Source organism: Salvelinus sp. IW2-2015, linkage group LG18 (assembly GCF_002910315.2).
Source record: "Salvelinus sp. IW2-2015 linkage group LG18, ASM291031v2, whole genome shotgun sequence".
Taxonomy (NCBI): domain Eukaryota; kingdom Metazoa; phylum Chordata; class Actinopteri; order Salmoniformes; family Salmonidae; genus Salvelinus; species Salvelinus sp. IW2-2015.
Window position 1 is genome coordinate 40,572,324 of NC_036858.1, and position 26,301 is coordinate 40,598,624.

General features: G+C 42.2%; 1 protein-coding gene across 5 annotated transcripts in view; it reads left to right on the forward strand.

Annotated features, from left to right (window-relative positions):
- The window catches only part of ctbp2a (C-terminal binding protein 2a), a 146,422-nt gene that overhangs the window by 48,574 nt on the left and 71,547 nt on the right, over positions 1-26,301 (forward strand). For all 5 annotated transcript variants that reach the window (XM_024008241.2, XM_024008242.2, XM_070448502.1 and 2 more), the window contains one exon: positions 23,160-23,334. In XM_024008241.2, coding sequence (XP_023864009.1) covers positions 23,277-23,334 — 58 coding nt within the window. In that variant the 5' untranslated portion in view covers positions 23,160-23,276. The remainder of the gene's footprint in view (positions 1-23,159; positions 23,335-26,301) is intronic.

The following is a 26,301-nucleotide window of genomic DNA, read 5'->3' on the forward strand; positions in this document are numbered from 1 at the left end:
TATTTCAACCAGATTCATTTTCCAATGGCTTCCTCAGGCTGTGACCAGGCATAGGTTTTAGGCTTTTATTTTGAAAAATGAGTGAGATTTTCAAAAATAGTCAGGTGTCCTTGATTACTTGTAAAGAGGGGTAGCTCCCCATTTCTTTTTCTTCTTTTTCTTGTTACGGTCCGGTTGAAATATATCGATTATGTTTGTTAAAAACAACCTGGAGGAATTGATTATAAAAAAACATTTGACATGTTTACTACGACCATTACGGATACATTTACATTACATTTAAGTCATTTAGCAGACGTCTTATCCAGAGGGATACAAGTTGGATACGTTTTGGAATTTTCGTCGAACGGAAAATGAGGGCTTTGGTTTTCTGGACAATGAACGCGCAAATCCAAAATAGCGTTTTTTTGTTATAAAAGTAATATTGTGATTGAACATAAATAACATTTGTATGTGTAACTGGGAGTCTCGTGAGTGCAAACATCCGAAGATATCAAAGGTAAGCGATTAATTTTATTGCTTTTCTGATCTTTCGTGACCATTGCTAATTTGGGAGCTAGCTGTTTCTAGCATTGATTGAACCACTCACACAAAGCTTGGATTTCTTCTTTTGTAAAGCATATTTTCAAAATCTGACACGAATAGGTGGATTAACAACAAGCTAAGCTGTGGTTTGTGGATTATTTCACTTGTGATTGCCATGCGATTATAATATTTTAGTCATATTTTGCGACCCTGCAATTCAGCGGTTGTCTTAGGAAAATGAATTCCCGTTAAAAGGAGATCTGTTAGCGCAAGAGAAGGTTAAATGTTTTTCAACAATTCCTTGACATTGTAATCCTCATAAAAAATCCCTCTTTTAGGTAGTTAGGATAACCACTTTATTTTAAGAATGTGAATTGTCAGAATAATAGTAAGAGAGAATGATTATTTTTCAGCTTTTATTTCTTTCATCAATTCCCAGCTGGGTCAGAAGTTTACATGCACTTAGTACTTTGGTAGCATTGCCTTTATATTGTATAACTGGTCAAACGTTGGGTAGCCTTCCACAAGCATTCCACAACATCAGTTGGGGAATTTTGCATCTCTCTCTCCTTTTTCCTCCATCTTCACAAGGTCCTTTGCTGTTGTTCTGGGATTGATTTGCACTTTTCGCACCAAAGTACGTTCATCAGTAGGAGACAGAACGCATCTCTTCCTGAGTGGTATGACAGCTGTGTGGTCCCATGGTGTTTATACTTGAGTATTATTGTTTGTACAGATGAACGTGGTACCTTCAGGCGTTTGGAAATTGCTCCCAAGGATGAACCAGACTTGTGGAGGTCTACAATTTTCTTTCTGAGGTCTTGGCTGATTTATTTTGATTTTCCCATGATGTCAAGCAGAGAGGCACGGAGTTTGAAGATAGGCCTTGAAATACATCCACAGGTACACCTCCAATTGACTCAAATGATGTAAATTAGCCTATCAGAAGCTTCTAAAGCCATGTCATAATTTTCTGGAATTTTCCAAGCTGTTTACCTTATGGCTGGGGGCAGGTGCCCAGAGTAAACTGCCTGATATTCAGTCCCAGAAGCTAAGATATGCATATCATTAGTATATTTGGATAGAAAACACTCTGAAGTTTCTAAAACTGTTTGAATGATGTCTGTAAGTATAACAGAACTCATATGGCAGGCAAAAACTTGACAAAAAAATCCAACCAGGATGTGGGAAATCTGAGGTTTGTAGGTTTGCCTATCCAATATACAGTGTCTTTGGGGTCATATTGCACTTCCTAAGSCTTCCACTGATGTCAACATTCTTTAGAACCTTGTTTGATGCTTCTACTGTGAAGGAGGGGGGAATGAGAGCTGATTGAGTCAGGGGTCTGGCAGAGTGCCACGAGCTCACTCAGGCGCACCCCTGTGAGAGGTAGGTGCGTTCCTTTTAGTTTCTAAAGACAAAGGAATTCTCCGGTTTAAACATTATTGAAGATTTATGTTAAAAACATTCTAAAGATTGATTCTATACATCGTTTGACATGTTTCTACAAACTGTAATGGACTTTTTTGACTTTTCGTCTGGACTAAGTGTGCCTGCGCGTTGTGATTTTGGATTTTTGAACTAAACGCGTGAACAAAAAGGAGGTATTTGGACATAAATTATGGACTATCGAACAAAACAAACATTTATTGTGGAACTGGGATTCCTGGGAGTGCATTCTGATGAAGATCATCAAAGGTAAGTGAATATTTATAATGCTATTTCTGACTTCTGTTGACTCCACAACATGGCGGGTACCTGTATGGCTTGTTTTTGTGTCTGAGCGCCGTACTCAGATTATAGCATGGTGTGCTTTTTCTGTAAAGTGTTTTTGAAATCTGACACAGCAGTTGCATTAAGGAGAAGTTTATCTAAAGTTCCATGTAAAACACTTGTGTCTTTTATCAATGTTTATTATGAGTATTTCTGTAAATTGATGTGGCTCTGCAAAATCACCGGATGTTTTGGAGGCAAAATATTACTGAACATAACGCGCCAATGTAAACTAAGATTTTTGGATATAAATATGAACTTTATCGAACAAAACATACATGTATTGTGTAACATGAAGTCCTATGAGTGTCATCTGATGAAGATTATCAAAGGTTAGTAATACATTTTTATCTCTTTCTGCTTTTTGTGACTCCTGTCTTTGGCTGGAAAAATTGCTGTGTTTTTCTGTGACTAGGTACTGACGTAACATAATCAGATGGTGTGCTTTCGTCGTAAAGCCTTTTTGAAATCGGACATTGTGGTGGAATTAACAACAAGTTTATCTTTAAAATGGTGTAAAATACTTGTATGTTTGAGAAATGTTAATTATGAGATTTCTGTTGTTTGAATTTGGCGCCCGGCACTTTCACTGGCTGTTGTCAAGTCGATCCCGTTAACGGGATCTCAGCCATAAGAAGCGAACTACATAAATATCTGATAAAGTCCATTATCTGCTAACTGGAGGAGAGAGGGAGGGAGAGAATGTGCTGACACAGCCTTCAACTTTGGTGGGGAAAAAAACAGCCAATGACACAAGAAACACTGTCAATTCACCAAGAAGCAAAACAGGATTTTTTCTTTTTTTGCGATTTTTTTCTTTTTTGATCTCCTCACTCCTGTCTCAGCATCTCTGGGGTGAGTTGAAGCTAGGAGGAAGGGCTCTTTTGTGCCATAGATGGGCCTCATTCAGTTCAGCTGACATGGAGTCAGGAGGATGTTTCCTGCTGATGTAGGGACGAGTCAACTGTGAGATAAAAGGCTGAGGTGTCTGGGAGGCTGAGGCGAAGGCAATGGCTGTATTTTCTACTTCACTTCAAGAGAATTGTGCTGACTATGATAAAATAAATGACTTACTCTTATTGTTTGTTAGTCATTCTTCGATACAGCACTATTCATTGTGGGAATTCAAATGTTTGGCATTTCTCTCCCACAAAGTATGGTTTGGAAAGATGTTTTGGTCAACTGTTTCAGGGAAAGGGATGCTGTCTGCCAGTGGTTACATCATGGTATCAACATAGCTGATCGGTCATGCCAAGGCTAGTGCAAAGTGATTACATGCTTTATATACAATCATTCATTATATTTGTAGTGTCTACAATTGTGTAATTTAGTGCATGAACTTGGCTAATCCTACAGATTTGGCCAAATTGCAATGATTGTAAATAAATAACAAGCAAACAGTCCATCTTTGCAGAGAAGCAAAATACCCAGTGCAAATATCCTGTTGAGTTATTTGCAGAAAAGTAAAAGCTATTTTATTTCACCTTACACTTCACTCTTCTGTGCTGCCAATTGTAAAATCAGAGCAGTTGAAGTAGCTGTCTGAAAGGCACATGAATATGCATGATAAGCCTTCTTTTATTTTCTTTCTTGGAGTAGTTTTCCGAAAGACCTGTCACAGTGTTTGATGGGACCTGACATTTGAAAAGGTCTTTGAATAAAAGGCTGTTTTTGTCAACTCCAGAACTTCTAGCAGCATGATATAAATTGTATTATGAAAGGATAACAGCTCCTGCATATTTAAATGCAAAGTCGTTTTTGTGAATGTGCAGTCTAATAAAATGATTCATTGTGAAGGAAAAATACTGTGTTGGAGTGCTCTTAGAAATCATGGAAATCAGGTCTGCTGGCACCCATGTACTATATTATCTTGACAGTTACAGTCCGGAATTATTGGATTCCTTGATAAATATGTGCAAAAAAGACTATAAAATAAATATTACAAATACCGAGCTATATTTTATACTAATACAATTGCTAAGAGAAGTAATACAAAATACATGTAAAAAAGATAAGTGTCAAAATGATTGGACGCCCTATTTTCAATACTCCAGAACCCTCCACTTGCGAGGATAACGACACTGAGCCTTTTTCGAGAATGTTTTATGAGATTAGAGAACACATGGGAAGGGATCTTTGACCTTTGCTCCATACGTCTCCTTCATCTGCGCTTATGGACTGCAATTCAAACCACAGGTTTTTAATGGGGTTCAAGTCTGGAGACTTAGATAGCTATTGCAAGATGTTGATTTTGTAATCAGTTACCCATTTATTTGTGGATTTTGATGTTTGCTTGGGGTTACAAAGTTTTGGGCTAAAATCTCCTGGTACTTGGTAAAGTTCATGATGCCGTTGACCTTAACAAGGGCCCCAGGACCAGTGGAAGCAAAATAGCCCCATAACATCAAAGATCCATCACCATATTTTACAGGAGGGATTATGTATTTTCAGCATATGCATGTTTCTTTCGAAGGCCAAGGATTTGGAAAGATTTTGTATGCAGGAATGGTGTAAGATCCCTCCCAATGTGTTCTCCAATCTCATACAACATTTTAGAAAAAGGCTGTGTTGTTCCACCTCAAAGCACAAGAGGATTTCAACACCCACGTTTTTCAGATTGTTCTGAAATCGTTTCTGTTGTTAGAAACAGATTAGCATTTCTCCAAAACATCATTTTGTTGAAATATAATTTGACCTCTGAGAAATGAAGGTATCAATACCCAAATTGGCCTTTTTAAATGATAGTATTCACATAATTTTCAATAAATATAGTACCTAACATCCGATTTGGACAAACCTTTTTCTAACAATGAGTTAGACATGAGGAATCCAAAGAAATGATCAAAGCCACTCATGGACCCCCACGCCAATCCCAGCACAACAACAAGTGTATAGTATCAGTTCTCTGTTTGAAAAAAAAGTATGGAGCTGCGGCTCGGAGTACGTTTTTTTTCTTCCTATAATGTATTCTCAGTGAATTTGGTGATGGTTTTCAGTGGTGGAAAAAGTACCAAATTGTCATAAAAGTAAAGATACGCTACATGACCAAAAGTACAGTGCATTCGGGAAAGTATTCAGACCCCTTGACTTTTTCCACATTTTGTTACGTTACAGCCTTGTTCTAAAGTGGATAAAGGGTAGGTAACAACACATCCGCCACGCTGATCCTCAACACAGGGGCCKCTCGGGTGCGTGCTCAGCCCCCTCCTGTACTCCCTGTTCACTCATGACTGCACGGCCAGGCACGACTCCAACACCATCATTAAATTTGCAGATGACGCAACAGTGGTAGGCCTGATCACCGACAACAACGAGACAGCCTATAGGGAGGAGGTCAGAGACCTGGCTGTGTGYTGCCAGGACAACAACTTCTCCCTCAATGTAATCYAGACAAAGGAGATGATTGTGGACTACAGGAAAAAGAGGACAGAGCACGCCCCCATTCTCATTGACGGGACTGCAATGGAGCAGGTTGAGAGCTTCAAGTTCCTTGGTGTCCACATCACCAACAAACTAACATAGTCCAAGCACACCATGACAGTCGTGAAGCGGGCACAATAAAACCTATTCCCCCTCAGGAGACTGAAAAGATTTGGCATGGGTCTTCAGATCCTCAAAAGGTTATACAGCTGCACCATCGAGAGCATCCTGACTGGTTGCATCACTGCCTGGTATGGCAACTGCTCGGCCTCCGTCCGCAAGGCACTACAGAGGGTAGTGCGAACGGCCCAGTACATCACTGTGGCCAAGCTTCCTGCCATCCAGGACCTCTATACCAGGTGGTGTCAGAGGAAGGCCCTGAAAATTGTCCAGCCCCTCTAGTCATAGACTGTTCTCTCTGCAACCATATGGCAAGCGGTACTGGAGCGCCAAGTCTAGGTTCAAGAGGCTTCTAAACAGCTTTTACCCCCAAGCCATAAGACTCCTGAACATCTAGTCAAATGGCTACCCAGGCTATTCACATTTCCCCCCCCCCTTCTCCACACCACTGCCACTCTCTGTTGTCATCTATGCATAGTCACTTTAACTCTACATGTACATACTACCTCAACTAACCGGTGCCCCCACACATTGACTCTGTACCCCCCTGTATATATTGTTATTTTTTAATGACTTGTTACTTTTATCTCTTATCCGTATTTTTGGAAACGACACTGTCAGTTAAGAGCTCGTAAGTAAGCATTTCATTGTAAGGTTGTAAATGTATTCGGCGCATGTGTCTAATAAAATTTGATTTAAATACATTTTTTCCTCAACAATCTACGAACAATACCCCAAAATGACAAAACAAAAAGTTCTTTTTTTTAAATTTTATTAGCAATTTTTTAAATCAAACAACATTTACATAAGTGTTCAGACCCTTTACTCAGTACTTTGTTGAAGCACCTTTGGCAGCGATTACAGCCATGAGTCTTCTTGGGTATGATGCTACAAGCTTGGCACAATTGTATTTGGGGAGTTTCTCCCATTCTTCTATGCAGATCCTATCAAGCTCTGTCAGGTTGGATGGGGAGCGTCGCTGCACAGCTATATTCAGGTCTCTCCAGAGATGTTCGATTGCGTTCAAGTCCGGGCTCTGGCTGGGCCACTCAAGGACATTCTGAGACTTGTCGCGAAGCAACTCCTGTGTTGTCTTGGCTGTGTGCTTAGGGTAGTTGCCCAGTTGGAAGGTGAACCTTCACCCTAGTCTGAGGTCCTGAGCAGGTTTTCATCAAGGGTCTCTCTCTACTTTGCTCTGTTCATCTTTGCCTCAATCCCCAGTCTCCCAGTCCCTTCTGCTGAAAAACATCCCCACAGCATGATTCTGCCACCACCATGCTTCATCTTAGGTATGATGCCAGGTTTCCTCCAGACATGACGCTTAGGCCAAAGAGTTCAATCTTGGTTTCATCAGACCAGAGAATCTTGTTTCTCATGGTCTGAGAGTCCTTTAGGTGCCTTTTGGCAAACTCCAAGCGGTCTGTCATGTGCCATTTACTGAGGAGTGGGTTCCGTCTGGCCATTCTACCGTAATGGCCTGATTGGTGGAGTGCTGCAGAGATGGTTGTCCTTCTGGAAGGTTCTCCCCCATCTCCAAAGAGGAACTCTGGAGCTCTGTCAGAGACCATCGGGTTATTGGTCACCTCCCTGACCAAGGCCCTTCTCCCTCGATTGCTCAGTTTGGCCGTGCGGACAGCTCTAGTCTTGGTGGTTCCAAACGTCTTAAATTTATGCTGCAGAAATATCCTGTCTCGAAGGCAGTTCTTACACAGTATGAATTGTTGTATGGGAGATTGAGGAGAAATGGCACGTCAATCGCTCTCATACTGTACACATGCAGGCACATTCTGTAGACATGTTTTTGTATTGTGCTTTGAGAATCTGCAGAGAGAAGAATGAGGAGGTTATCATTCCTTGTTGTAGTCTTGATTTCATACCTTTTAGTGTTCCTTTCTGGTTTCTGTCCCACGATCTTGTTGTGCTCCATAACCGCAAGGTGTGTCTGCTACCTTATGCTTGTGTACACATAATGCCCCCGCTTTGGGTTATTTTTCATCAGGGCACTGTGGAATGACTCAGGAAAAGAAAAAGGTGAAAAGGGATAGACAAAATTGATTACATGGTCTGGAAGTTATTCTTTGGTCATCAGGCTACATCTAACCACCTGTAACCCATATCACAAACCATTCAAACACTACCCAATTCATGTTTATACCATGCTTATTCTAAATGTAGCTCTCTTAGCCGTCAGCTTGTAAATGTTTTTGCCAACTTACCTCCACCTTGTCCAGCGCTCGAGGTTGGAAGCGCATGTTGGTAGAATCAGATTCTGTACACCTACAACAAAATACTATCACGATCGTCGTAAAGAGGAGACCAAGACGCAGCGTGAGTAGAGTTCCACATATTTAATGAAGAGAAACTCATAAACAAAACAACAAAAAGCACAACCAAAATGTGACGCAACTGAAATGTAAAAAGGCAACTAATACGTAGACAAGATCCCACAACACAAACAAGGAAAATGGCTACCTAAATATGATCCCCAATCAGAGACAACGATAAACAGCTGTCTCTGATTGGGAACCATATCAGGCCAACATAGACATACAAAAACCCTAGACATACAAAACTAGCGTACCCAGCATTTATTTGGTCTTCTCTAGATACTATAATTATTGAATATTATATGAGTACTATAAATTAAAATGGCCAATTTGGATGCATACATTTAAAATGGCCAATTTGGATGCAATAAGATTAATTTCTCAGAGATCAAATTATATTTCAACAAAATAATGTTTCCAGGAATGCTTATCTTATCTGTTTTTATTTACAGAAACTATTTCAGAACAATTTGAGATGGTGGGTATCATGGCTTGCTGAAATGACTTTTAATGACCCTGTTGTTATCCTCACTAGGGAAGGGTGCTGGATTATTTAAAACAGGCTATCCAATCATTTTGACCCTTAGATTGTATTACTTGTTAAACAAAATCTCTTTCTCTGAGCAACTGTGTTTGTATAAAATAATATAACTTTTCAAATTTGTTGGCATACCATATAGCTCAGTATTTGTATTGTTTATTTTATACAGTCATTTTTGCTCATCTTTATCAAGGGATCCAATAATTCCAGACCCCACTGTATGTCGTAGTTGAAGTTTTGCAGCTTGTTTTACTAGTCTGCTGTTGCTGTGTGGCACATTGTGCTGACTCCCAGGAGGCCCCTGGGGTTTTGGGTCGGCAATCCTGTCGTGAAACACCAGGCTCTGGCTGTTTAATGGCCTAGGTGGGATAACACCAAGGGAAACCAGAGCACAGAATCTGTGGACTTTGACCTGTTGGTGGAATACTTTCTTGAGAAACTCCCCATTACTTGAACTGTTTACCGACCACAAAAGAATACCAACAGAAGATGCAACAGAAACGAATCGCTGTGGGGTGAAATACTCTATTTCCTACTATGTGAACATCAGTGTATCTCTGACAGAGAGCAAGCATCAGTACACAGTGCATAGCTGTCTGTCAAACATCTTTACAGAGCACTGGTTATCTATGTATTGCTTGTTGCCGAGAAGTATGAAAGACTAGAAAAGTGCCACTCGCAAAATGTTTCATCTCCCCTCTGAAAGCATAGCATATCTCCTTGTCAACAAAGTGACAGAAGTGCTGCCAGAGTGGTTGATGTAACAGAATGGATGGATGTTATTGCCCCGTTTCCTGCATGAATATTGATAGATAGGCGTATTTGGCATGCCTACAAGGTAATCCTTTCATACTTAGCTTTGGACAGCACAGTGGGATGGTTGACTTTTAACTTGTCTGCTTGTCCATCTGGCAATGTTTGATTTCCCTCAAATGGAGATGTTTGATTTATAATCTGGAACAAAAGTGTAGGGAATGTGTTTCTGAGCTAGCGTAACAAGGAGCTAAGGCCCCACAGACTCACCCTCCTCTAGTACCTCCTACTCAGCCATCTTGGCTGATCTAAGAGTTTATATTAGGGATCATACCAAAATGTATTTCAAGAGTTTGTTTTAAACAGTGCCAGATCTAAGATAAGATGCTTGCCGTTATGGTATAATTTCTTTCCTAAACCTAATTTCTTGCTCTTTTTTTTTTATGAAGTGGGTTGAGTTGTCCACATTTTATGAAAACAGATTTAGCTCTACTTTCTATTTTTGACAATATAGGTTGTACTCTCCAGTCTCCACATTTACTAAATATAGGCCTACAGTACTGTAGCTCAATACTTATAGTAGGACCCCTTTCTATGTTGTTCTCAAAGTAAACTCCATTAACTATAGGATGATGCGAGACAGAAGAGTCCATTAGTATCCATGATAGCCATGCTCTCTCTGGATGGGGTCTATGTTTGCAGGAATCTGCTGATGAAGCATATAATATAAATTCAGCAAAAAAATAAATGTCCTCTCACTGTCAACTGCATTTATAACTTAACGTGTAAATATTTGTATAAACATAACAAGATTCAACAACTGAGACATAAACTGAACAACTTCCACAGACATGTGACTAACAGAAATGGAATAATGTGTCCCTGAACAAAGGGGGGGTCAAAATCAAAAGTAACAGTCAGTATCTGGTGTGGCCGCCAGCTGCATTAAGTATTGCAGTGCATCTCCTCCTCATGGATTGCACCAGATTTGCCAGTTCTTGCTGTGAGATGTTACCCCACCTGCAAGTTCCCAGACATTTCTGGGGGGAATGGCCCTAGCCCTCCCCCTCCGATCCAACAGGTCCCAGACGTGCTCAATGGGATTGAGATCCAGGCTCTTCGCTGGCAATGGCAGAACACTGACATTTATGTCTTGCAGGAAATCACTCACAGAACGAGCAGTATGGCTGGTGGCATTGTCATGCTGGAGGGTCATGTCAGGATGAGCCTGCAGGAAGGGTACCTCATGAGGGAGGAGGATGTTGATCCAAATCGATCCCGCTCCAGAGTACAGGCCTCGGTGTAACGCTCATTCCTTCGACGATAAACGCAAATCTGACCATCACCCCTGGTTAGACAAAACCACGACTCGTCAGTGAAGAGCACTTTTCAGTCCTGTCTGGTCCAGCGACGGTGGGTTTGTGCCCATAGGCGACGTTGTTGCCGGTGATGTCTGGTGAGGACCTGCCTTACAACAGGCCTACAAGCCCTCAGTCCAGCCTCTCTCAGCCTATGGCAGACAGTCTGAGCACTGATGGAGGGATTGTGCGTTCCTGGTGTAACTGGGGCAGTTGTTGTGCCATCCTGTACCTGCCCGCGGTGTGATGTTCGGATGTACCGATCCTGTGCAGGTGTTGTTACACGTGGTCTGCCACTGCGAGGATGATCAGCTGTCCGTCCTATCTCCCTGTAGCGCTGTCTTAGGCGTCTCACAGTACGGACATTGCAATTTWTTGCCCTGGCCACATCTGCAGTCCTCATGCCTCCTTGCAGCATGCCTAAGGCACGTTCAAGCAGATGAGCAGGGACCCTGGGCATCTTTCTTTTGGTGTTTTTCAGAGTCAGTAGAAAGGCCTCTTTAGTGTCCTAAGTTTTCATAACTATGACCTTAATTGCCTACCGTTTGTAAGCTGTTAGTGTCTTAACGACGCTTCCACAGGTGCATGTTCATTAATTGTTTATGGTTCATTGAACAAGCATGGGAAACAGTGTTTAAACCCTTTACAATGAAGATCTTTGAAGTTATTTGGATTTTTACAAATTATCTTTGAAAGACAGGGTTCTGAAAAAGGGACGTTTTTTGTTGTTGTTGCTGAGTTTATATACAGTTGAAGTTGGAAGTTTACATGCACCTTAGCCAAATACATTTAAACTCAGTTTTTCACAATACCTTACATTTAATCCTAATAAGAAGTCCCTGTTTTAGGTCAGTTAGGAGAATGTGAAATGTTAGAATAATAGTAGAGAGAATTATTTATTTCAGCTTTTATTTCTTTCATCACATTCCCAGTGGGTCAGAAGTTTACATACACTCAATTAGTATTTGGTAGCATTGCCTTTAAATTGTTTAACTTGGGTCAAATGTTTTGGGTAGCCTTCCACAAGCTTCCCACAATAAGTTGGGTTAATTTTGGCCCATTCCTCCTGACAGAGCTGGTGTAACTGAGTCAGGTTTGTAGGCCTTGTTGCTCGCAGACGCTTTTTCAGTTCTGCCCACAAATGTTCTATAGGTTGAGGTCAGGGCTTTGTGATGGCCACTCCAATACCTTGACTTAGTTGTCCTTAAGCCATTTTGCCACAACTTTGGAAGTATGCTTGGGGTCATCGTCCATTTGGAAGACCCATTTGCGACCCAGCTTTAACTTCCTGACTGATGTCTTGAGATGTTGCTTCAATATATCCACATACTTTTTTTCCTCATCAACATGATGCTGCCACCCCCGTGCTTCACGGTTGGGATGGGGTTCTTCGGCTTGCAAGCCTCCCCCTTTTTCCTCCAAACATAACAATGGTCATTATGGCCAAACAGTTCTATTTTTGTTTCATCAGACCAGAGGACATTTCTCCAAAAAGTACGATCTTTGTCCCCATGTTCAGTTACAAACGGTAGTCTGGCTTTTTATGGCGGTTTTGTAGCAGTGGTTTCTTCCTTGCTGAGCGGCCTTTCAGGTTATGTCGATTATAGGACCTGTTTTACTGTGGATATGGATACTTTTGTAACTGTTTCCTCCAGCATCTTCACAAGGTCCTTTGCTGTTGTTCTGGGATTGATTTGCACTTTTCGCACGAAAGTACGTTCATTTCTAGGAGACAGAACGCGTCTCCTTCCTGAGCGGTATGGCGGCTGCGTGGTCCCATAGTGTTTATACTTGCGTACTATTGTTTGTACAGATGAACATGGTACCTTCAGGCGTTTGGAAATTGCTCCCAAGGATGAACCAGACTTGTGGAGGTCTACAATTGTTTTTCTGAGGTCTTTGCTGATTTTCTTTTGATTTTCCCACAATGTCAAGCGAAGAGGCCCTGAGTTTTAGGTAGGCCTTGAAATACATTCACAGGTACACCTCCAATTGACTCAAATGATGTCAATTAGCCTATCAGAAGCTTCTAAAGCCATGACATCATTTTCTGGAATTTTCCAAGCTGGTTAAAGGCACAGTCAACTTAGAGTATGTAAACTTCTGACCCACTGGAATTGTGATACAGTGAAATAATCTGTCTGTAAACAATTGTTGGAAAAATTACTTGTCATGCACAAAGTAGATGTCCTAACCGACTTGACAAAAATATAGCTTGTTCACAAGAAATTTGTGGAGTGGTTGAAGAACGAGTTTTAATTCTCTAACCTAAGTGTATGTAAACTTCCAACTTCAACTGTATTTTACATATATATATATATATACTACTGTTAAACTGTTTTGGGTCACTTAAAAATGTTTTGAAAGAAAAGCAAAAAKATMTGTCCATTAAAATAACATCAAATTGATCAGAAATACAGTGTAGACATTGTTAATGTTGTACATGACTATTGTAGCTGGAAACGGCTGTTTTTCAATGGAATATCTACATAGGCGCACAGAGGCCCATTATCAGCAACCATCACTCCTGTGTTCCAATGGCACGTTGTGTTAGCTATTTCAAGTTTATCATTTGAAAATGCTAATTGATCATTATAAAACCCTTTTGCAATTGTTAGCACAGCTGAATACTGTTGTTCTGATTAAAGAAGCAATAAAACTGGCCTTCTTTAGGCTTGTTGAGTCTCTGGAGCATCAGCATTTGTGGGTTCGATTACAGGCTCAAAATGGCCAGAAACAAATATCTTTCTTCTGAAACTCATCAGTCTATTCTTGTTCTGAGAAATGAAGGCTATTCCATGCGAGAATTTGCCAAGAAACTGAAGATCTCGTACAACGTTGAGTAGTACTCCCTTCACAGAACAGCACAAACTGGCTCTAACCAGAATAGAAAGAGGAGTGGGAGGCACTGAGTGTCTAGTTTGAGAAACAGACGCCTCACCAGTCCTCAACTGGTAGCTTCATTAAATAGTACCCGCAAAACACCAGTCTCAACGTCAACAGTGAAGATGTGACTCCGGGATGCTGGCCTTCTCGGCAGCGTTGCAAAGAAAAAGCCATATCTCAGACTGGCCAATAAAAATAAAAGATTAAAGATGGGATAAAGAAAACAGACACTGGACAGAGGAACTCCTAGAATACCTAGAAGGCCAGCATCCCGGAGTCGCCTCTTCACTGTTGACGTTGAGACTGGTGTTTTGCAGTTAGTATTTAATGACACTGCCAGTTGAGGACTTGTGAGGCATCTGCTTTCCTTTCAAAAACAAGGACATTTCTAAGTGACCCCAAACTTTTGAACGGTAGTGTACATAATATTACTGACCCCTATCCCTACTGACAGTTACAAAGTATGGTAACTGAGTTTGTCGCCTGCTTGAAGGCAGTAGCCTCAGCCATTGTAACATGGCCTATAATGTAAGTTACATTGTTACAGCCATTAGCTTAGAAGCACAAGGTTCTTAGAGTCTTTAGCTAGGTTGTAAATCATAGTCAAAAACACTTTCTGATTGGGAAAGGATTTCTATTGTGCTGTTAGTGCAGGAGTACTATCATGAGGTATGGAGCAGTGCCACTTTGCTGGGGCAAAGGAAGAGAAACATAGCACATCTTGTTGGAAATGGAGACTGAAGAAATACCACTTACTCTTATTTGAATCAATCATGTATTTTTATTTTCCTCCCTCCATCTCTTACCTGTTCAACTTTGTCAGWCTTTCTAATTCTCACTCTTTATTGGAATTAAGGCACGGTGTTCTTCTCTCTTTCCCTTTGTTTATCTGTCCCCTCCTTGACCCCTGACTTAAGATTTTCACAATTATGTGTTCTTGGTTGCTCTTTTGTCTGTTTCACTTCTACTTTCTCTCTGTTGCTCTTTATCTCTGTTTGTTTGCAGGTGGTTGTTTTTTATTTTTTWAAGTTTTATTTTACCTTTATTTATTTAACTAGGCAAGTCAGTTAAGAACAAATTCAAATTTTCAGTGACGGCCTACGAACAGTGGGTTAACTGCCTTGTTCAGGGGCAGTTCACCTTGTCCTTCTCAGGCATTCTATGTGGTATTCTCTGTGGTATCTGTTGAATTCATTCTCTGTTGCTGGTCAGGGAAGCATTCCAGTGTAATTAACCTGCCTGCTACATAACATACACCATCCACGAGGGTTCATTAATCAGCTCACACTGAGAGGGCATTGTGCCCTGACACTCCACTACAATACACACCTCGTCACACACACACACACACACACACACACAGAGTTGCGCAAATGCACGCTATTGGAGAGAGGTCACTGTGCTCTGCTAATCTGCCAACTGGCCAGGAGAAAGACACATGCATGCACACACACAACATACAGGAAAAAAGAAAAATATGAGCACTCGCCTACAAGTGTAGCTGAAACAAAGCCTTTATTCTCTGAATCAAGAGGAGAGCTTGATTCGGGCGAAACAAAACCGTGCTGGTCATACTGTAAGTGAATACAGCTGATTCAGCCTCATGGTACACTGATTTTCTTCCATCAGCACCAGCACCACCTTCCTCGCAGAGTTCCCCTCCCCAGCCTTAACACCTCTCTTTTTTTCCTCAGACTATCCCCTTCCTCCCATGAGCTAAACCTACCTTATCCCCAGAACCCGGCCCAGCTGACACGTCTGTCTATCTGCATGTGTGTGTCTGTGCCAGCAGCTATTCTCACAGCCCAGCTGAACCTGACAGAGTAATCTCACACAAAGAAAACAGGAAATCAGAGTGTGGAGAGTTGTCATGGCAATGTCTGGTTGGTTGGTATTAATCTAGGTCGGTGGCAAACAGTTCACTCCTCATCTGGCCTTCCATTTAGCGTAAACAGACCCCTTGGGTCGAGTCGACTGCCATTATACTAAGGCTTCTAAGAATTGCACTTCTCCTATCCCCTGGTGACTTAAGAGATTTGAGCTTGAATATCTCCTCTACTCAGGCTTTAACCAGGCACCGTTAGCCTCCATTAATGTGCTGGGCTGTAGACTTAGCCACCTGATACTCCTCTCTACAAGCATTTCGYTACACCCACAATAACATCTGCTAAATATGTGTATGCGACTAATATACTTTGATTTTGAGCGGCACAGTGTGCACTGTGCAGGGAGGAGAACTTGGTTTTCTATGTGAGGAAAATATTCTAGAGGAAAATTGCCCGAAAAGGTTTAACTGTAATAAAGTCATCAACAGCACAGCTTTTCCTACATGTCAGCACAGCCTTTCCTACATGTCAGCACAGCCTTTCCTACATGTCAGCACAGCCCTTCCTACATGTCAGCACAGCACAGCCTTTCCTATATGTCAGCACAGCACAGCCTTTCCTACATGTCAGCACAGCACAGCCATTCCTACATGTCAGCACAGCACAGCCTTTCCTACATGTCAGCACAGCCTTTCCTACATGTCAGCACAGCTTTTCCTACATGTCAGCACAGCTTTTCCTACATGTCAGCACAGCTTTTCCTACATGTCAGCACATCCTTTCCTACATGTCAGCAACAGCTTTCCACATGGTCAGCACAAGCCTTATCCCTACATGTCAGCACAGCTTTTCCTACATGTCAGCACAGCTTTTCCTACATTCAGCACAGCCTTATCTAGACATGCTCGCAGCACGCATCCTATTTCCTACAAGTGCCGTACAAGTCACTCCTTCCTCTACATGTCTTTGCACAGCCTTTCCTACATGTCAGCACAGCCTTTCCTACATGTCAGCACAGCCTTTCCTACATGTCAGCACAGCCTTTCCTACATGTCAGCACAGCACAGCCTCTCCTACAAGCACAAATTCATGATGCTGATCAACACTTTCTCATTTGGTGTGTAATTCTTTTGTCAGCTCCATCTTCATCTCCGTCCATGTTGAGGGCTCCATGAAGGCTGTCTGCTTGACTTTTGTTATCAGTTAAATATGTAAAAGCCATACATCATCCCTCTGTCAGGTTTCTGAATAGAACCAATTGTGAATACCCCTAGTTAACATATAACATACCCACTTTGCGTTGGCTGAAAAGTCAAGGCATGTGGAAATGTAATTTTTCTCAAGAGGGTGTTTTATTTTAGTTTATCAGTTGCACTGAGGAAGAACAAGCGCATCTAATGCCTCAAGTGATTTTTTTTGGCCTAACAGGCTTTACAAAATAACGCCGCCTTTATGCATTTCCTGTGTGACTTAAACGAATAGGCATTATTAGAAAATTGCGCATTAGCCCYAGTCAGCAGTTTGTATGCTGCAGTCCCATTACATTAGAATCATGAGGATGGCGAGACAGGGAGGGAGAGAATAAGAGAGAGATGGGGAGAAAGCCCTCTGTTAAACCAAGAGAAATAATAAAATGAGAGAATTTCAGAAAAGGAAAGATAAAAAGAACAAGGGGATTAAAGAAGGGAGGAATACAAAAAGGAAATGAAAGAGAGATGTGGCCAGATGATGACAGGGCAAGGAGAGGAGGGAGATTGAGGGTGATAAAGAGAGCAACCGTGTAGAGCAGTAATTGGAGGCTATAGTAGTTGGGATAGGAGGCAGGAGAGAGAGGTTTAAATCACTGGTCTGAATGACAGCTTTATGTGGCCCTCAGAGCCTCCACTGCCACCATTTAATGAGACCAGATAGAAACCTTGACTGCATTTTTCTTTTCTCTCTACTATTTTTGCTTTTCCTGCCATCTTGTACTTTCAGGAATATACTCGCCACTAACTAGGCAGATATATCAAGGCAGAAAAGGATTGGTCTTTTCGGTCATGAGCTGCACTACAAAGTTAGTTGTAGTAGTTTTATTTCATCCTTCAACTCTCCCCTGATGTGTTCACTGACTTAGTCAAAACCCACAGACATTCTAGATGTTTCTTATGGAGAACTAGTCCCACGAGATTCTACCCTTCCCTCAATCTACCCCCTCTCTCTTGTTCCCTCGCGCGCGCTCTCGCTCGCTTGCTCTCTTCTCTCATTTTCTCTCTCTCTCTCAGAGTCTGGTGCTGTGTTGAGCCTGTAATATCGCCCACACGGACTAGGCCTCCTGGGTAGTCTAGCTTTCACAGGTTTTTTTCTCTCTTCTCAACCTCTTTTTTTTATATTCACAAAGACTTCTTTCTGTGCCTTGTCTCCCCTGACATTGGGCAGATAGCTTTCATCTTAAGTCTCTCATAAAGCYAAAGCGAGAGAGTGTATGTGTAAGAAAGAGAGGCAGAGATCAGACATGCAACATTTTATGTTTTAGTGTGTAGTAGTTTGAGGAAAACTTGACATCACCCTTTTGATACCAACATGAAATGAGAGATTGAAATGTTTCTCCCAGAGTTGGTGTCTCCCTGTTAAACACATTCTCTGTAAAATCGAAATCAGAATGAAAGTGAATATAAATGTTGCTCTATTAGTTGTGGTGACCTACCTACTAATTATGATTGTCACATGTGGATCTTTTAAAGTTAACAGCTGTTTGTATTGGTCACAATGACGCATCTGCAATACTACACACGCTGTGTATGTATGCATGTATGTATGCACAGCCAGATCCTTAATTATTGGCACCCTTGATATAGAGGAGCAGAAAATGGTGTATAGAATAAATAATACAAATACAGATCTATATTGCATGTTTAAAATAATTGGTACATTCTATTATTTTATATTAATATAATTTCTCAGAGAAAGAGATTTTGTTTAACGAGCAATAACAATAGGTGTCAAATATATTGGCACCTCTTCAATATTCCGGCACACTCCTCTTGTGAGGATAATGACAGACTTTTTGGAAAATGTTTTGAGACATTGGAGAACATGTCTGACCATAGAGCTGCCTGAAGTTTGATAAATGGCATTGGCACTTGGATTGGAATTGGTGTTATGGTCAGACGACATGAAAATAGAGCTCTGTGGCCATGCACACCAGTGGTGGGTTTGGCGTTGAAAAACAGAAGCATATGCAGAAAAGTACCTCATACCTAAGGTAAAATATGGGGGTGGATCTTTAATGTTAAGGGGCTATTTTGCTTCCACTGGTCCTGGGGCRCTTGTTAAGGTCAACGGCATCATGAACTTTACCAAGTACCAGGAGATTTGAGCCCAAGAAAATGCTTGCTGCAAGTGGCTCTTCCAGCAAGACAATAACCCCACGCACACATCAAAATCCACAAAGAAATGGTTAATTGACCACGAAAATCAACATCCGTCTCTGGACTTGAACCCCATTTGAAAACCTGTGGTTGAATTGAAGAGGGCAGTCCATAAGCYKAGACAAATGATATTAAGGATCTGGAAAGATTCTGTATGAAGGAATGGTGTAAGATTTCTCTGAACGTTTCTCTCCCATCTCATAGAACATTTGAGAAAAAAGCTCAGTGTCATTGTCTTCACAAGGGGAGGGTGCACTAGTATTGACAACAGAGGTGCCAATAATTTTGCCCCTTATCTTTTTTAGATTTGTTTCTCTCTCTTTCTCTGAGCAATTGTATTAGTAAGTATAAAACAATATCATTTAACACATTTTTTTTGGAGCATAAAATATCGCTCAGTATTTGTATGATTTATTTTATACTTTTTTTGCTCATATTTATTAAGGGTGCCAAAATGTGTGTGAGAGACATTGCACCACTGCTTAGAACCTCCCCATCCATGTTGTATCCTTACATCTGTTTTATGCTTGTGTGTCAACTTCCCCTATGATGACAGACATGTTTGTGTAAACGTGTGCATTGTGTGGTTGATTTTACATGACCTTACATCCACCTGCTTTGTACCTCCCTGGTTAAAGAAACCGTACATTCCTTCCTAATAAGTGTGGGAACACGCGCAGAGCCACGGTGCCAAACCAGGACAACGTGTGCGATCTGACACGGTCAAATGTTTTAATGGTGAAGGTGCCAAAACAAATGACTGCACCTCTAGCAACTCCAACATGATGTGTGTATTGTCGTATTGCCCAGTTCTTTGTTGTTTTTCTATCCCTGCCATTTTGTTCTTGGTTCACTCTAATGGAGGTACTGAGAGAGGTAGTTACTGGTATGTTAGTTCAACGGGACTAGAACAGAAACAACCAATGTGATGTGTGTGTGAGAGACCGTGGGACCAGCATTTTTGCCCCCCCCCAAAAAATAAAAAAATAAAATGATACGCTGATAAATAAAATTGCTGCCGGTCAATTGTCCGAGAGAAGAAAAAAAATCCCATTGCGAAATAATACATTTTAGCCTATTCATTGATTTGAAATACCAGTCGATGTAGCGCGAGAGATGCTCCTACAGCCCATCAAACAACTGTTTGTTGCTGCTGGAGTGAAAAGTGCTTTAATATGCCAAGTCATTGCATAACAATTCTAAATACAATTTAGTGTAAAAAAAAAAAACATCGCCATGATTAAAAATCACTTGGCCTACAACATATATTTTTTCACAAATGGTTCATTGAAGCGCGCTTCCCATTCGCCATTTAAGTGCATAGGCAACTAGGCAGGCTTCAGCGCGTCACATTCTGAAAACATATACTTGATTGTTTGAAACCTGAACGTTTTACTACATCATTTAGGCTAATAATATAACTCAATTCGCAAAAAAGACTGTTCAATGCAGTGCGTTGAGATACTTTTTGCTGAATTAAGTTGAGAATGTTGATAGTTAAAAACAGATTGGAGTCTTTGTCTTCTATATACAGCAATAGTGATTTTACTTTCCAAACAGTTTTTCCGTGATTTGTATTTTTTTTATATTGATATATGCCTGGCTGGGTCTCTGCTTTTCACCGACAGTCGCAACTCAACAACTATCTATTTGGTATTTGCTGCGCGCTCTGCCCAAATTGTGGGCCCTTCAGCCTGTATTCTATGCGATTTAAAACAATCTACAKAWTTTTTTAAGAAGCTAATGATCCTCTGGCCAACTCATGCTTTCTGGTGTAGTAGCCTATTTAGAATTATTTTATTTCTGTATATACATGAGTAAGCTAATAATGCTCTATACTTTTGGCAATTAAATTTGCGTTAGGGAAAGTTTAACACCCTAGCCTTATGGACGTGCCGCATATGTATTCCAACATCTTCAAATTGCTCATCGGAATTCGGTAAGAATGACGCACTCCGTTGCATGCTCTGTTAAGGTGAATTACCATGAATGTGATTTCTGGCATTCTGAGCACCGTGGGTGGACACCCTAATCAGGTTGCAATATGAATCCAATACATTTATTAAATGTCCGGTGCCACATTTTCCTAACGAAAACCCTAGTGTGTGTGTTTTTATGGGCCAGAAACCAGTGTTGTCCCTGAATCATTTTCTCAGGTCTTTTTAAAGGAGCTCTTCCTGTGAGCACACACAGGAAATTGTTGCTGAGCGCTTGGCTGTGGAGTCTGACAACTCCTGAGGCTCTATGCGTTTTTGTATACTGTATGTGCTTGCTTGGACACTTCTGTATGACTTGTTGTGTGTGTGCTTGGACACTTCTGTATGACTTGTTGTGTGTGTGCTTGGACACTTCTGTATGACTTGTTGTGTGTGTGCTTGGACACTTCTGTATGACTTGTTGTGTGTGTGCTTGGACACTTGTGTATTTGTGGAGCGGTTTCAGGGGGGGTCATCACTATTTTCCCAGCCTGCACCTCTGTGTTTTTCTGTCAGAACAAGCCCCTGTAATTGTTTAGTTACATTACCTAAGTTCACTTAGTTACAACTCACCAGTGTATCCTGTAAGGGCCTCTTGAGTGACGGTTGCCTCTTGCACTCTCCTTGTTAGTTCTCCACTCAAATGTTGTTGATGTTGACTCTTCACCCTTCTCAACGGAGTTGACATTTCAGCTTTTTCAGTAGAGTGGGTGTAACATTATGTCAGTGAAAGGGATATGTCATGATTTTTCATCCATTCGCCATATAATATAGTGTGTGTATAGCATCACCTCCTATGCACCGCTGTGATCCCAGGGAAGACTCATGACCACCACCTGATACACTATAGTCTCTATGGCACTACACTTTTTCGTTCCTTCTCTTTCTCTCTCTGTTTTTCTCTTTCTCTCTCTCTCGGGTTTCTCTCTCACTCCTTCCCTCTTTTCTTGTTTTGACCAACTGCTGAAAGATTTACTAGATGACAGGGAGACGGAGAACAGAGCAGAATTTGTTCCATTGTCAACTTTTTAGCTAAACTGTTTTTGTAAGGGAAGCCAGGAAAGCTTGGCCTGTCAGCACTAGACGCCAATTTTTCACTATGGCTTCTCTGGGAGACCCCAGATATAACACGCACAAAACCACTGGTCAGTTAGGACACACGGTTGAAGGTTATTATCCCAGACAACACTTTAGATGTGAAGGAGATGAGCTGGGCGATATGGAGTGATTTAATGAGACAGTAATTAGGGTAAAGGGAAGAGAAAGGTCGTGAAGCGGTGGGAGTGAGAAAATTGTGGAGGAGAGTGTGTGTGTGCGCGCAGGGTTTAAATGTCAAACCTAATCACTGTAGAGAGATGGATGAACTTTACACGTCACATACCTGGCTGACTGATGCTGTTAGTTGCTCTTCACTCATTTCTTCTTCCTTGTTTCATTTAGCTTTTCAAAGTGTGGTTTAGCACATCTTTCTCACTTGGCCACGATCTCTTCCTCCCCCTGTCTATATTTCTACTGACTATAACTGACCCACATTTCACACAGTGTGACTGGATGCCCTTAACGGGAAGTGCTTCTAAGTGTGTGAGAGGGTGAGAGCACATGTTTGCATGTCTGTGTCTTTGTGTGTACGGTGGGGTGTCTGTGTTCAGCCTCAGGGTTTTGAAGGGGATTCTGCAGTATCTCTGGATTGGGAAATATCTGACCAATGAGAGATAATTGGTGTGTATGCATGTGTTTTTTTTTGTTTGCTTTTGGTATCTGGCTGGGACGATGAGATATTTTGCACAGCTCTCCCTCTACTGGTCACCATATTTCCTTGCAGGGTACTATCATTTGGAATATTTCTAATGAAAAAAATCCAATCTTTTTACAATAAAGAGAACATTCCCTTTTATCACGAAACAATTTAATATGGGCTGTGGTTCCTTAATTTTGAAGGTGAAAATGCAAATAAATGAATAGCAACTTTTCCTTCCGTGCTTTAATTTCTTGTTCCACATTTAGTGTCCACATGTTTGAATGTGTTTTGGATGGATCTGATGATGATTGGTGTGTTTGTAGCCTTTGCCGAGTTGCCAACAACCGGATGTTCTTGGTTTTAGGGATATAGCTATTTTCAACCTAGCTTCCTTTTCTGCTGAAAACCGGATGTGGGAACTCTGCTCAGGCTTTTCTCTTATGCCTGCAACGTTAGGTTAGTGTGTGTGTGTAACCTTCTCACTTTTTCCTCTGTGTGTTTTACAGGTGTGTGTGGTGTGGCGGCATGACTCGTGGGCAATTCTGGGTAGAGTGCTAGCTTCCTGAAGATTGGCTGACAGCAGGAAAGAGAACAGAGGAGAAGAGGAGGAGAGGAGTGTTAGCATGGCTCTGCCTGACAAACACAAAGTGAAACGCCAACGACTAGACAGGATCTGTGAAGGTAAGAGACACTTCTCATTTCCTATCTCTTTTCCAACTACTTTCCCCGTTTCCTCCTCTGTCATACTGCTGAAACTGAATCACTCAGTAATGAGACAAAGATGTTCTTAGCCTGAGTCATATCTGTTCCACTGGAAGAAGTACATTACAAGGCCAAAAGTACATCTCATCACAAAATCATGGGCATTAATATAAGTTGGGCCCCTCTTTGCTGCTATAACAGTCTCAACWTTTCTGGGAAGCTTTCCACTAGATGTTGGAACATTGCTGCGGGGACTTGCTTCAATTCAGCCACAAGCATTAGTGAGATCGGGCACTGATGTTGGACGATTAGGCCTGGCTCGCAGTCGGCGTTCCAATTCATCCCAAAGCTGTTCGATGGGGTTGAGGTCAGGGCTCTGTGCAGGCCAGTCAAATTCTTCCACACCGAATTCGACAAACCATTTCTGTAGGCGTTGTCATGATTAAACAGGAAAGGCCCTTCCCCAAACGTTTGCCACAAAGTTGGAAGCACAGAATGTCATTGTATGCTGTAGTGTTAAGATTTCCGTTCACTGGAACTTAGGTGCTTAGCCCGAACCTTGAAAAACAGCCCTGGGCAGGACACGTTATCCTGGCATCCGCTAAACCCKGATTCATCCATCGGACTGCCAGATGGTGAAGCGTGATTCATTACTCCAGAATGCGTTTCCACTGCTCCAGTGTCCGATGTCGGCGAGCTTTGAGCATTGGTGATCGGCTATGGAAACCCATTTCATGAAGCTCCCGACGAGCAGTTCTTGTGCTGACGTTGCTTCCAAAGGCAGTTTGGAACTTGGTAGTGAGTGTTGCAACCAAGGATAGATGATTTTAACGCGCTACGCGAGCTCTGTGAGCTTGTGTGGCCTACTACTTCGCGGCTGAGTCGTTGTTGCTCCTAGACGTTTCCACTTCACAATAACAGCACGTACAGTTGACKWGGGGCAGCTCTAGCAGGGCAGAAATTTTACGAACTGACTTATTGGAAAGGTGGTATCCTATGACGGTGCCARGTTGAAAGTCACTGACATCTTCAGTWWGGGCCATCCTACTGCCAGTGTTTGGCTATGGAGATTGCATAGCTGTGTGCTCGATTTTATACACCTGTCAGCAACGGACGTGGCTGAAATAGCCGAACCCACTTACTTGAAGGGGTGTCCACATACATACTTCTGTATTTGCTGCAGTGTCCAGGGGATATAGGCCTAGTGGTTGAGAAAGATCTATCTTCTGATCTCTCTTTCCCCCTAGCCCCCCTGGTATCTCTGCTTTATTCTTCCCCTACCCCCTCGATCTCTTCCCCTACCTCCCTCGCTCTTTCTGATCTCTCTCTTCCCTACCCCCGCCCTCTCTCTCTCTATCTCTCCGCTATCCCGCTCTGAACTTCTCCCTCTTACCCCCTGTATATCTTCTGTCCGTCGCACGCAATGTACCTCTCTCTGTATCTCTTCTCCCTACCCCCTGTATCTCTCTGTCGTATCTCTCTCCCCTACCCCCTGTATCTTCTTCTGTCTCTCTCTTATCTCCTCCCCCTACCCCTGCTCCTCTCTCGTATCTCTTCTGTATCTTTTCCCTACCCACCTCCCCCCCTCTCTCTCTCTGTATCTCCGTCCCCTACCCCCCTCCCTGTTCTCTCTTCTTATCTCTCTTCCCCTACCCCTCCCCCCCCTCTTCTCTCTCTGTATCTTCTGCACCATACCCCTTCTTCTCTCTGTATTCCTCTCTGTATGCTCTCTTCTGACCATACCCTCTTCGTCTCTTTTATCTCTCTCATCTGTTCTTCTGTATCTCTCTTCACCCATACCCCCTCTCGTCTGTATGCGCCCCCCTCTCTCTCTGTATCTCTCTTCCCTACCCCCTCTCTCTCTCTTGTACCTTCTTCCCCTACCACACCTCTCTCTCTCTCTCTCTGTATCGCTCTCTCACCCCCCCCCCCACCCACTCTGTTATATCTGTGGCCATCCTCAGCAGAGGTTAGCAGTAAAGCCTGCTGTCCAGAACTGTGTTAGAATGGACAGGCACCCTTGATAGAGTCACAGTGTATGAATGGACCTGGGCTGGCTCCTGTCTATTTGCATCAGAGGGACAATATCAGTCACCCTGGCTGGATCATCACTTGTACTGAGATCGATTCAGCAGATATCATCTTTGGCTGATCAAATGAACTCGTCTTTGTGTGTGGGTGTGCGTGCATGTACCTCTGCTGCTGCATGTACAGTATATCAAATCATCATGGACTTAAACCCTATAACTTCGTCAAAATGTAGAGACGGACTGAGTTAACTACTTAATGGCGTAAACCCTCTGTCATCGTCATGCGTCACTGTGATGACTCATCACATCACTCACTCTTATCTCTATCTGCCTCTCCACGTTAACCCAACACTACAAGTCGACGAGAAGATGGTTAGTTACAACAGGGCTGACTGTCACAGAGAATGACTCAATCCAGCCAGAGTTATCCAGGCCAATGTACACATTACGGAAAGCCAGAGGGAGTATCTGTTCCTAGGATAGTATGTTGGGCGGGATTGGAAGGAAGTTTTGATACTTTTCCACTCATGTGATAGGGACTTGTAGTACCTCATCAGGGTTATTCAGGTGGTGATTGGGTTACTGGCTGAACTTTGGAGGAACATCACACACACTCTTACTGACAGGACCAGTATTCATGGTTATGTATACTGAAACAGCTATATATACATACAACCACTCTCCACCCCCTTACTGTACTGTAGCCTTCCAGAGCCTCAGCCTGCCCTGCCTGTCTTTAACTGCCTTTATTGTGTGTGCTTCCGTGCGTGTGGGTGTGGTTGAGAGAGAGAGACCGGTGGACCAACGGACCTGCCACGCCCTCCAAACACAGCTTTGCTGGTTGTCTTACAGGGCCTGGGAGATGGGTAAGGAGCCTCAGGCCTGGCCAAGGGAGAGGAAGAGAGAGAGGGAGGGA